The following is a 14,013-nucleotide window of genomic DNA, read 5'->3' as shown; positions in this document are numbered from 1 at the left end:
AAATATTTATGCAAAAGCAGGGATATAATGATACGTGTAAAGTTAGTTAAACACTTAGACAGTTGATCACTTGGTAATAACACTTGACTACGCACAGCTAATTACTGAAGTCCCTGTTTCAATTACATTAGACCGAATGGGAAGTTTCGCAAGGTCATACGAGATCGGAGCAGAATTAGGCCATTCGGTCCAGCAAGTCTACTCCGCATTCTATCATGGCTGACCTATCTCTCCCTCCTAACCCTATTCCCCTGCCTTCTCCCCATAACCCCTGACCCCCGCACTAATCATGAATCTATCTATCTCTGTCCTTTTATTCTGAGGCTGTGACCTCTTGTCCTAGACTCTCCCACTAGTGGAAACATCCTCTCCAAATCCACTCCATACAAGCCTTTCACTATTCTGCACGTATCAATGATGTCCCCCCTCATTCTTCTAAACTCCAGCGAGTACAGGCCCAATGCCGACAAACGCTCATCATAGGTTAACCCACTCATTCCTGGGATCATTCTTGTAAACCTCCTTTGGACCCTAAAATTGCTCACAATATTCCAAAAGTGGCCTGACCAGTGCATTAGAGAGTCTTCAACAATAATCATCACAAGAACGTCAGTTTTAGCATGAACTTCATGCAACAAAGATGCAGAAGGGATCTTAGTGTATAATGGGTCCTATCAATATGCAAAGTTGGTTTAGTTTAGTGATACAGCAAGGAAACAGTTCTTCAGTCCAACGAGTCCAGGCCGACCATCGATCACCCGTTCACGCTAGTTCCACATTATCCCACTTCCCATCCACTCGCCACTCATCAGGGACAGTTTTGCAGAGGCCAGTTAACCTACAAATCTGTACATCTTTGTTAAGCGGAGGTAACCAGAGCACCTGGAGGAAACCCACACGGTCACAAGGAGAACATGCAAACTGCACACATAGATGGTACCCAAGGTCAGGATCTCTGGCGCTGCAAGGCTGAATCCCAGCAGTTGCACAGAGCACTAACAATCCATTACATCAGTTATTTTAGAAAGTCTTACAACCTAGTCATTAGCACCTTGCTGTTCGAGCAATGCTGCCTGTGCCGACAATCAAGGAATTGCTTCGCTGGCCGCATATTCTTTGGCAATCCCATTTGATGGATGGTTTGCAAAACCGTGTTCGCGTTTTGGCAGCTAATCAGGAGTAATCCTGGTAAATGGTGTCATAAAACCAATGTCCTCTACTGTGTAGCTGACCCTCAGGAGCACGTGTGGTCACAGGAGACTAAATGCACCGTTGTAGTCTGGTATCACAACACACGCATTTAAAGAGGCAGAACGGAGCAGGGTTGATTTTAAATGAACAAAGTATGATGAATGTTTCCAATTTGCAATTCATTTCTCAGCACCCAAAGAAAACAAGTTGAAACAAGGGACATGTATACCTTATAATAATAATAATAAATAATAATAATTATTATAATTATATAATTATAATAATAATAATAATAATAATAATAATAATAATAATTTAATAATAATAATAATAAAAATAATAATAAAAATAAGCAATAATAATAAAAATTAATAAAAAATAAATATTAACAAAGAACAAATTATATTAATAATAATAATTTGAAAATAATTAAAAACAAATTTTTAGAAAATAATATATAGTTTTAAATTATAAAAAATAATGATAATCACAATAATAATAAACTGCAGATGCTGGTTTATACTAAAGATAAGACACAAAATGCTGAAGTAACTCAGCGGATCAGACAGCTTCTTTAGAGAAAATGGATTAGAGAAAATCCATGTTCTCCAGAGATGCTGCATGATCCACTGAGTTACTCCAGCACTCTGTGTCGCGACCATCTTATTGATAGACTCATTACTTCAGACGTTCACACTTGAGAGATACAATGAGGAAACAGGCCCACCGAGTCTGTGCTGGACAGCAATCACCCTGCACACTAGCACTACCCCACACACTAGACACAAATTTATAATTTTACAGAAGCCAATTAACCTAGAAATCTGTATATCTTTGGAGTGTGGGAGGAAACTGGAGCACCCTTAGTTTAGTTTAGAGATACAGCATGGAAACAGGCCCTTCGGCCCACACTGACCATCATTCACCCATTCACACTAGTTCCATGTAATCCCACTGTCTCATCCACTCCCTACACACTAGAGGCAGTTTACAGAGGCCCATTAACTTACAAACCCGGAGGACAGAACTGCAGATGCTGGTTTAAATCGAAGGTAGACAGAAAATGCTGGAGTTACTCAGCAGGTCAGGCAGCATCTCTGGAGAGAAGGAATGGGTGACATTTCGGTTCGAGATCCCTCTTCAGAAAGATCAGTCTGAGGAAGGGTCTCGACTCGAAACGTCACCCATTCCTTCTCTCCAGAGATGCTGCCTAACCTACAAACCTGCACGTCTTTGGGATGTGGGAGGAAAGCGGAGCAATCCCATGCGGTCACAGGGAGAACTTGCAAACTCCACAACGATAGCAGCCGAGGTCAGGATGGAACTAGGGTCTCTGGTGCTCTAGCTCTCCCACCGCAGCACCCCTTTCTTGAGGAGAAACTATGCAAGAGATGCAAGCAGATGAGTACATTGAGAGAGAGATGTAGCTAAAGCAGGATTAGAAGAGGCTCTTGTGGGTTATAAACATTGACAGAGGGTGGTGAATCTGTGGAATTCTTTGCCACAGGAGGCTGTAGAGGCCAAGTCAATGGATATTTTCAAGGCAGAGATAGACACATTCTTGATTAGTACAGGTGTCAGAGGTTATGGGGAGTAGGCAGGAGAATGGGGTTAGGAGGGAGAGATAGATCAGACATGATTGGATGGCAGAGTAGACTTGATGGACCGAATGGCCTAATTCTGCTCCAATGACTTATGGACATGTAGAAATGACACTCTGCAATTGTTTATGCTGGTTAATTTTGTTCATATTGCCCCTTGAGGAAAGACAGTGTTCCTCTTCTTCCCTGTTCTGCTCTTGACGTTGTGTCTGACTGATGTAAGACACGGAAGCTCATTACTGTGTTGGCCTCAGAAAGCATTTGCTGGCAGGCTGCTTGTTCACGGCGATAGGAGATAAACCCAATCAGGCAGCAATTATATAGGAATGCTTCCAGACATGCTTGCTGGAAGGGGAATTAGATTCCCAAAATGGAGAACACACAAACCTACTCCCTCCGTTGCTCATCCACCCAACTCCGTCATGGTGGCGCAGCGGTAGAGTTGCTGCCTTACAGCGAATCCAGCCCCAGAGACCAGGGTTCGATCCCGACCACGGGTGCTGTCTGTAAGGAGTTTGTACGTTCTCCCCGTGACCTGCGTGGGTTTTCTCCGAGATCTTCGCTTTCCTCCCACACTCCAAAGACGTACAGGTATGTAGGTTAATTGGCCTGGTAAATGTAAAAATTGTCCCTTGTGGGTGTAGGATAGTGTGGGGATCGCTGGTCCGCGCAGACCCGGTGGGCCGAAGGGCCTGTTTCCGCGCTCTAACTCGAAGCTAAACTCTCCTAACTATGAATAGAAGCTTTCACCCTTCAGATCAGTTTGCCTTTGAAACTCACAAGACCTTCTCGAAGATAGACACAAAATGCTGGAGTAACTCAGCAGACAGGCAGCATCTCCGGAGAGAAGGAATGGGTGACGTTTCTGGTTGAGACCCTTCTTCAAACCTTCTCGATTTTGCACAAAGAACTGTCCCGACCTCTTGGAGGCAAAATACTAACTGTTCCTCTTCCCCACAGATTGTAAGATAACGAGTTTAAATTCCTAGTTTATAAGGGGTTCTTAAGGGGTTGGACAGGCTAGATGCAGGAAGATTGTTTCCGATGTTGGGGAAGTCCAGAACAAGGGGTCACAGTTTAAGGATAAGGGGGAAGTCTTTTAGGACCGAGATGAGAAAAATATTTTTCACACAGAGAGTGGTGAATCTCTGGAATTCTCTGCCACAGAAGGTAGTTGAGGCCAGTTCGTTGGCTATATTTAAGAGGGAGTTAGATGTGGCCCTTGTGGCTAAAGGGATCAGGGGGTATGGAGAGAAGGCAGGTACAGGATACTGAGTTGGATGATCAGCCATGATCATATTGAATGATGGTGCAGGCTCGAAGGGCCGAATGGCCTACTCCTGCACCTATTTTCTATGTTTCTATGTTTCTATAATGTCTCAAGACACAAAGTGCACAATAGATTACACAAAGATGAAAACTGCATGCAAGGAAATGCGGCGTGCAAAGCATTTTATCAGGATTGGTTTGGGAACAGCTCCATCCAAGATCACAATAAAAATTGCAGAGAATTATGGACACAGCCCAGAGCATCGCACAAACCAACCTTCCTTCCATTGACTCCATCTATAATTCACGCTGCCTCGGCAAGGCCAGCAGCAAAATCAAGGACCAGTCTCAACCCGGTCACTCAACTCTTCTCCCCTCTCCCATCAGGCAAGAGGTACAGAAGTGTGAAAACGCACACCTCCAGATTCAGGGACAGTTTCTTCCCAGCTGTTATCAGGCAACTGAACCGTCCTTTCAACAGCTAGAGATCGGTCCTGACCTCCCATCTGCGTCACTGGAGACCCTTGGACTATCTTTAATTGGATTTTACCTTGCACTAAACGTTATTCCCTTTATCATGTATCTGTACACTGTGGACGGCTCGATTGTAATCATGTATAGTCTTTCAGCTGACTGGTTAGCACGCAACAAAAGGCTTTTCACTGCACCTCAGTACAAGGGGCAATAAATAGCAATGTTACAAAATTTTGAGATTTTAAAAATCAAGTCTGTAATTTATCCCATCAGATAAAGCATAAAAAATAAGTTTAATTTGACACCTAATTCACTTTCATATCTCAAGTATTTAAAAAGTTATGGCCATTTTCATACTGGGAAATGAGCATCTTGTTCCCTATTGATTTTCTATGGACATAACAAAAAAGCTGTGATCGTGAACAGTCAAAAGCCCATAACTTTCTTAAAAATTAAGAGAACTGAATGAAATTTTCAGTTATCATAGATTGAAGCATTCTGAAACAAATATAAAATAATCTTACTTGGATGACCTGAAATTAAAGCATATAATTAGTTAGTTACCTAATTGTAGCTAATTTCAGACTTCAATTAGTAGATCTAAACATCTATCCATTTCTTAATAAATGATTAACATTTTTAAATAGCCTAAATGTCCAAATAATATTCACAAATAATTCACAATAAAACATGATTTTAAAATCTCATTTACATTAATTTATAGGCCAAATGGAAGGAATTTAGTGTTTAATTGCTGTAAATAAATGTCCATTTAAATCAGCTTTCCAGTGGGTCCCTGTGGAACGCGCTGGTTTAGAACGTTCACATTGTGGTAGATTTGTGCCCCAAATGCCCAGAAAAATACTGCGGGATATAATGGGCCCAAAATGAGCTACTCGCAATATTAAACTTTGTATAAAGGGATCTTTAGAAGCCCTTTTTAATGTAAAAATATACAGCCAACCTTCTGTGGTTTGCTTTATGAGACCCTGCGGTTGCTGGTGGTCGCGGGTTTAGAGATTGATTTTTAAACTACTATAACTATTATTCAAGGCCTTTAAACCTAATAATAGCTTTTGCGACGGGGTCTTTCAGCGATTTTTCGTTAATAATTAACTAGGCTGAACATTTTCGATTGGAACAGCTTAGAGAAAATCGCGTTTTAAACCCGCCCCCCTCTAAACGGCGCCAAAATCGCGCACACCCGCAACGGCAGATTTTCACCGACGCTTCAGGTAGGCTTTGCAACATACCTACAATAAACAAGACTATTAAAAAAGGTTTCTGTCAATGATGATAGTTGTTTCGTTAACTGGACAGTTGTCTAATTTCAATGCAATTTTGTGCTATCCAGTTCACATCCAACATCAACTGCAATACAAAACATTTCCTTACTTTGCAATTAAGTTTTACATAAAATCATGAGAGGAATAGATCGGGTAGATGCACAGAGTCTCTTGCCCAGAGTAGGGGAATCCAGGACCAGACATAGGTTTAAGATGAAGGGGGAAAGGTTTAATAGGAATCTGAGGGGTAACCTTTTCACACAAAGGGTGGTGGGTGTATGGAACAGGCTTGCCAGAGGAGGTAGTTGAGGCTGGGACTATCCCAACGTTTAAGAAACAGGTACATGTATAGGACAGGTTTGGAGGGATATGGACTAGTGGGACTAGTGTAGCTGGGACATTGTTATGCTGCTGTCTTTTAACCATGCTACTTTTCAACTTTTTTTTACTTTTTACTATTTATTCATAGGCTCATTGTTATTTAGATTTTATTGTGGAAGGTTTTTATATGTTAGAATTTATTGATGTCTTTACTGCACTTTATATGATGTCTCACTGCACTATTACGCTGCTCGGACCCGAGTACAAATTTCGTTCATGATTCATATGGAAGCATGTTTTTATCGAAGGACAATAAATTAAATAAATCAAAATAAAATAAATCACATGTAGGCTGGTGTGGGTAAGTTGGGCCGCAGGGCCTGTTTCCATGCTGTATCACTCCATGACTCTGATTGCAAACGACAAATCCCCCCCCCCCCCCCCCCCCCCCAAATCATCCACACATTATTGCTAAATTCCATGTAAAAACCCACATGCCTTCACAGGTAACGACTGATTTTCAATGAAGGTGCAAACATTTTGTAAGCACACAGAAAATGTACGTGGATGTTGCCAGGACTTGAGGGCCTGGGCTGTAGGGAGAGGTTGGGCAGGCTCGAATTCCTTTGAGCACAGGAGAATGAGGGCTGATCTTACAGAGGTGTATACGATCATGAAGGGAATAGATAGGCAAATGAACGAGTCCTTTAGCTAGAATAGAGGAATGAAGAACAAGGGGACATAAGGTTTAAAATAAGAGGGGAAAGATTTCATAGGAGGGTAGAAAATAACTGCAGATGCTGGTATATAATGAAGACAGACACAAAGTGCTGGAGTAACTCAGCGGGTCAGGCAGCATTTCTGGACAAAAAGGATGGGTAACATTTCAGGTCGGGACCCTTCTTCAGACTTCTCCAATCTGAAGAAAGGTTCTAGCCTGAAACACCACCCATCCCTTTTCTCCAGAGATGCTGCTTGACCAGCTGAGTTACTCCAGCACTCTGTGAAACGTCACCTATCCATGTTCTCCACAGATGCTGCCTGACCCGCTGAGTTACTCCAGCACTCTGTGAAACGTCACCTATTCATGTTCTCCAGAGATGCTGCTGAGTTACTCCAGCACTCTGTGAAACGTCACCTATCCATGTTCTCCAGAGATGCTGCCTGACCCGCTGAGTTACTCCAGCACTCTGTGAAACATCACCTATCCATGTTCTCCAGAGATGCTGCCTGACCCGCTGAGTTACTCCAGCACTCTGTGTCTGTCTTCAAGATTTAACAGGAACCCGAGACACAACTTTTCTCCTAGACGGTGGTGGGTGTATGGAACAAGTTGCCGGAGGAGGTAGCTGAAACAGGTGCTAGAACAACATTTAAAAGACATTTGGACAGGGACATGGATAGGAATGGTTTAGAGGGATATGGACCAAATGCGGGCAGGTGGGACTGGTGTAGATGGGACATGTTAGTTGATGTGGGCCGAAGGGCCTGTTTCCGTGCCGTGTGACAATTCTATTGGAATGTGAGGTTTTGGGGGGGAAAAACCTCTCCATTTGTAACAATGTACACACCATTGAAGTTTGCAACATCAGTGCATAATCTGCAAAGTTACTTGCACTGTCTCAACCCGATAACATTTTACAGGACATTCTATCACATCAGCCATGATCACATTGAATGGCTGGCTCGAAGGGCCGAATGGCCTACTCCTGCGCCTATTGTCTATTGTATACTTTCAGCAATCAAACCAGAGGCAGACACCTAACAAATGGGTGCTGTAAAACTGCCAGCAACAGGGAAGGCTAAAATATTTACATATTAACCAAAAGATCTTTTTGGAAAAAGACTTAAGGAGAGCAGAACGAGACAACCTTAATCTCAAGTATTAAGGGCCTGTCCCACTTATGCAATTGTTTCGGCGACTTGCTGGCACCTGTCATAGTCGCAGCAGGTCGCCGTAAAATTTCCAACATGTTGAAAATCCAGCGGCGACCAGAAAAAGGTACGACTGTTTGGGCGACTACTCACGACCATACAGGCGACATGTCGCGGGCGGGGTGACGCCTGTTTGGTCGTGAGTAGTCGCCCAAAGAGTCGGGACAGGACATTTATGCTGCAACTCTCTCTGTAACAATAACAATTTGCTTTTTTGTTGTATGAAACTAGAAAGGCAACAGAGAAACTTGCTTTTTATATTCTGCACATCTGGCTAAAATAGATCACAAAAAAGGTTTTCAAAACCTTGGAAGCAAAGTCTAACATGCTTTATAGTTACAATTAAGGCAGGTGAAACATTTCAAATAGTGAACAAAGCTATTAAATAATCAGTACAATAAAACAATATGCAGCACCTCAATTCTGCATTAAATTGGCCACAGTTTCATTTGCTGAATGAAAACAGTTCTTCAAACATTGGCTGTTCTAAGCTGTCAATAGTTAACACACAGTCATTGCAGAGATTTAGTTTAGTTTAGATATACAGCGCAGGCCCGTACGAAGCTTTCCAAAAAGGGGGGGGGGGCATGACAGGATTACAAAAAACGTAATGTGAAATAATGTGCGTTCCGCGCACATCACGAGCGCAAAGCGTGAAGTCCCTCGATGCCAGGGTCCAGGGGGCCGGCTCAAGGGCCCTGGAAGCTCAGGGGTTTTAGGTGCTCTCTGATCCATTCTGAGACTTATTTTGGAGCATTTTTGCACCAATATTTCAGAAATTAACAGGAATCTGAGAGGCAGCTTTTTCACACAAAGGGTGCTGGGTGTATGTAACGAGCTGCCAGAAGAGGTAGTTAAGGCTGGGACTATCCTAATGTTTAAGAGACATTTGGACACGTACATGGATAGGACAGATTTAGATGGATATGGGCCAGACGCGTGTGAGTGGGACTAGTGTAGATGGGACATGTCGGTCGGTGTGGGCAAGTTGGGCTGAAGGGCCTGTTTCCACACTGCATCATTCTATGACTAAAAAGTGAAGAAGAAAAATGCATGTAGATATGTAGAGCATATTTGAAAGAGGAGTGAAATGTAAAGGCAGAGAGAGGTTTATGGGTGGAAAGGAACATAGGAAAGGAGGGGGGAGAGTGGGCTTGGGTAGATGGGTGAAGGGAAAATAGTCACAAAGTGCTGGAGTAACTCAGTGGGTCAGACAGCATCTGCGGAGAACATGGATAGGCGACGTTTCACAGAGTGCTGGAGTAACTCAGCGAGTCAGGCAGCATCTGTGGAGAACATGGATAGGTGACATGTCACAGAGTGCTGGAGTAACTCAGTGAGTCAGGCAGCATCTCTGGAGAAAAGGTATAGATTATATTTCGGGTCAAGACCGTTCTTCAGTAATATTCATGATGTGACATGCATAGACATTCCTGAATGTTACCCAAACCATCGTGAGCTACTTTGTTACGGTGCTTGCCCTCTCCTGTAACGTCTCTGCTGCCTTGGGTGATGCAGGACAGGACACAAGCTTTGGGACACGGTGTGAAGCTGTTGCCGTCTGTCCCAGCCTGGTAAAAACCTGGATGGAGTGGATGTGGAGAGGATGTTTCCACTACTGGGAGAGTCTAGGACCAGTGGCCACAGCCCCGGAATTAAAATACATTCCTTTAGGAAGGAGATGAGCAGGAATTTCTTAAGTCAGAGGGTGGTGAACTGTGGAATTCATTGCCACAGACAGCTGTGGAGGTCAAGTCAATGGACATTTGGCGTGGGCCCAGCGGGGGTGGTGTGGGGCGGGAGATGGCTTGGGCCCCAGCGGTGGGGGGAGGCGAGGGGAGCGGGCCCTGCCGCAGCGGCGTCTGGCATTGGGGTTACAGCCGCTGGGTTCGGATTCAGCCACTCCCGCCCGGTGACGGGAGAACGGAGAACTGGCTGTTTCCAAAGTGGAAACTCTGATTTTATTTTTCTGATTTTTTATTTTATTTTTTTCTTACTCTGGGGGAAAAAAGGGGGGTGCGGTCACACCCAACGCACCCCCCCATTTGGACGGCCATGCAGCGTGGAAACAGGCCCTTCAGCCCACCAAGTCCGCACCAACCAGCGATCCCGGCACATTAACACTATCAGACACACAGTGTTACATTGATTCCAAGCCAATGAACCTACACACCTGTACTTCTTTGGAGTGTGGGAGGAAATGGAAGACCTTGGAGAAAACACACGCAGGTCATGGGGAGAACGTACAAACTCCGTACAGACAGCACGGATCGAACCCGTGTCTCTGACGCTGTAAGGCAGCAACTCTACCACTGCGCCACTGCGCTGATAGATGACCTTCGGGAGAGGATAGCGGAGGGAGATGGCGGCGGTCGATGTACAAAACGCACACTAAGAAGAATGGGGGGAGTCCAGAGCCAGGGGTAACAGTTTAAGAAATGAGGGGTAGGCCATTTTGGACTGAGATGAGGAAAATCTTTTCACCCAGAGAGTTGTGAATCTGTGGAATTCTCTGCTACAGAAGGCAGTGGAGGCCAATTCCCTGGATGTTTTCAAGAAAGAATTAGAGAGAGCTCTTAGGGCTAACGGAATCAAGGGATGAGGGGAGAAAGTAGGAACGGGGTACTGATTTTGGATGATCAGCCGTGATCATACTGAATGGCGGTGCAGACTCGAAGGGCCGAATGGCCTACTCCTGCACAGATTTTCTATGTTTCTAGGTTGCATCTTCCGCACACTCAAGTTCGGCTGCAGGAGGTCCCCTCCCCCCGGGGATCAGGAGCTGAAGGGTGGGCGAGGAGAGGGACGACGGTTCACGGGACGACTGGAATGGAGGCGACGGATGCAACGGGCCTTTGTGACCAGCTGTAGCTGGGACTGTAACATGGACCCAACATGGTGACTCCTGCATACGGACTCAGTGGACTGTTGTGTACATGCTGTACTGACCAGGGGATGGTGATTATGAATGGTGATAGTCTTGCTGATATGTATGCAAAGTATCTGAGTGTAAAAGGGCCTGCCCCATTTTCACAACCTAATTCACAACCTTTTTTACTCGTGGACATTTTTCATCATGTTCATAAGTAAGTAAGTTTATTGGCCAAGTGTTCACATACAAGGAATTTGCCTTGGTGCTCCGCCCACAAGTAACAACATGATATACAGTGACAGTTACGAATGACTCAGAAAACACTAAACATTAATAATAATAAAACATTAATGATAAAACATCATTGATCAAGCTTGTGAACCAACAAAATACCAGATCAAAGGGAGGCTACAGATTTTTGGTTATTGAGTAGAGCAACTACTCGTGGATAAAAACTGTTTTTATGTCTGGCTGTGGCAGCTTTGACAGTCCGGAGTCGCCTTCTAGAGGTAAGTGATTCAAAGAGTTTGTGGCCAGGGTGAGAGGGGTCAGAGATGATCTTGCCCGCTCGCTTCCTGGCCCTTGCAGTGTACAGTTCAACAATGGAGGGAAGGTTGCAGCAAAGGGCCTGCCCCATTTTCACAGCCTAATTCACCACCTTTTTTACTCGTGGACATTTTTCATCATGCTAGACAAAACGCCCCGACCTACTAGATGCCACGAGTACCTACGACTAGCATCACGGCCTGCCACGACCTACCTACGACCTCGTGACGACCATGCTGCGAGTCTGAGTCAGGAGGTCTGCAGAGGTCGTGAATTAGGTCATGAAAGTGAGACAGGCCCTTAACTGATAGGAGCAGGGGTGGGATGAGATAACAATGGAGAAAGGTCTGTGACATCCGAATAGTTTGATGGGATTCATGAGCTTTTATCTACTTCCCCCTCCAATGCTAGACGCACACTGGAGGAATAGTACCTCAGATTCCACCTGGGTACCTCACAACCCCAACTCTATCAATATTGAATTCTCCAATTTTAGGTAACTATGCACATTTAAATACACAAGTAGTCCCATAAGGTCATAAATGATAGGAGCAGGATTAGGCCATTCGGCCCATCAAGTCTACTCTGCCATTCAATCATGGCTGATCTCTCTCTCCCTCCGGGCCCCATTCTCCTGCCTTCTCCCCATAACCCCAGATACATGTGATATCAAGAGAACATTGAAATAGTCATCCTCTGTACATACCGCCAATGACGTCGCCATTTTGGTAGTTCTTTCCCTTCTGCGCTTCCTCCTCATTTTGAACAGTAGACACATGCTTGGCTGAAGCACAGCCCATAGTTCTACGCAAATGGTGTCAATATGCACGGCCCACAGGTCATCTCTGAGACGCGATCTCCTCCCTTCCCCGTAAGATGGTTGCAAACTGCGGACAAACAAATGACACAGCCTTAAATTAATCGCCAATGTTAACCAGAGTTCAATCTTTCCGACCTTCGCTGGAAAAGACGGTGGATCTCGCAGACGCTCCCCTCCCCCCTTGTGAACTATCAATGAATCTGTCACCTCAGGCCCCTTGACGGATCTCCTGGAAGAGAGAGAAACCAACTGAGAAACCCTGACTGCCATTGATCCAACAACCAAGGCCAAGACATTGATAGCCAGTGACTAGGGACAATTGACAATTTTTACAGAAGCCAATTAACCTGCAAGCCAGCACGTCTTTGTGCTGGAGTGCAGGAGGAAACCGGAGCACCCAGAGAAAACCCACGCGGTCACAGGGAGAATGCACAAATTCTGTACAGACAGCACCCGTAATCAAGATTGAACTCGGGTCTCTGGCGCTGTGAGGCAGCAACTCTACTGCTGTCCCACCGTGATTTTGTGATTGGTTTTCTGTACTCCAATCACCCCAGAGAAACAACATCAGGCAGACTTGGGCATTGTTTACGGCATGTGTATATTTCCAAAGAACACGCAAACATCATTGATATCGTTTGCAAAAGACACAGAGTGCTGGAGTAACTCAGCGGGTCAGGCAGCATCTCTGGGGAACATGGATAGGTGACGTTTCACAAAGTGCTGGAGTACCTCAGCGGGTCAGGCAGCATCTCTGGGGAACATGGATAGGTGACGTTTCACAAAGTGCTGGAGTAACTCAGCGGGTCAGGCAGCATCTCTGGAGAACATGGATTAGGTGACGTTTCGGGTCGGGATCATTTAGCATAATTCATTGCACTCACTCTCCAACTGCGAAGCAAAGATGCTGCAACACTTGTTATAGCTCTCTTTTCACTACTTGGACCAGTGAATAACTTGATTGTACTGATGCAAGGTATAATTTGAATTGGCACACCAAGTCTTTTATTGTATCTGTGTACACATGCCAACAATAAACCAATATCAACACCAATATGGAATAACAAGATTTATTTGACCAACAGAATCAGATTGTTGAGGAAAGAAATGCAGATGCGGGTTTCGAAGGTAGACACACAATGCTGGAGTAATTCAAGATTCAAGAGAGTTTATTGTCATGTGTCCCAGATAGGACAATGAAATTCTTGCTTTGCTTCAGCACAACAGAATATAGTAGGCATAAATAAATACAGAACTGATCAGTGTGTCCATATACCAATGAATATATATATACACACATAAATAATCAGATAAAGTGCAATGGGCTATTAATGATCAGAGTTTTGAGTTGAGTTTAATAGCCTGATGGCTGTGGGGAAGTAGCTATTCCTGAACCTGGATGTTGCAGATTTCAGGCTCCTGTACCTTCTACCTGAGGGCAGCGGGGAGATGAGTGAGTGGCCAGGATAGTGTGGGTCCTTGATGATGCTGGTCAACTCAGCGGGTCAAGCAGCATCTCTGGAGAGAAGGAATGGGTGTCTCGACCTGAAGAAGGGGCTCGACCAGAAACGTCACCCATACCTTCTCTCCAGAGATGCTGCCTGTCCCGCTGAGTTTCGCCAACATTTTGTGTCTACCTTAGAATCAGAGCGTTATTTAAAATACATTTTATTTTACAATGAATGAGTTTCTATAAGA

General features: G+C 44.5%; 1 protein-coding gene across 1 annotated transcript in view; it reads right to left on the bottom strand.

Annotated features, from left to right (window-relative positions):
* Nucleotides 1-14,013, bottom strand: part of c10h1orf21 (chromosome 10 C1orf21 homolog) — a 448,119-nt gene that overhangs the window by 364,783 nt on the left and 69,323 nt on the right. Inside the window, exon 3 of the mRNA XM_033027870.1 lies at nt 12,202-12,382. Within this exon, the coding sequence (XP_032883761.1) occupies nt 12,202-12,295 (94 nt within the window). The 5' untranslated portion in view covers nt 12,296-12,382. The remainder of the gene's footprint in view (nt 1-12,201; nt 12,383-14,013) is intronic.

Source organism: Amblyraja radiata, chromosome 10 (assembly GCF_010909765.2).
Source record: "Amblyraja radiata isolate CabotCenter1 chromosome 10, sAmbRad1.1.pri, whole genome shotgun sequence".
In the NCBI taxonomy this organism is placed as follows: Eukaryota; Metazoa; Chordata; class Chondrichthyes; order Rajiformes; family Rajidae; genus Amblyraja; species Amblyraja radiata.
Note: the sequence above shows the minus strand (reverse complement) of the source record. Positions and strands in the feature narration are given on the sequence as shown.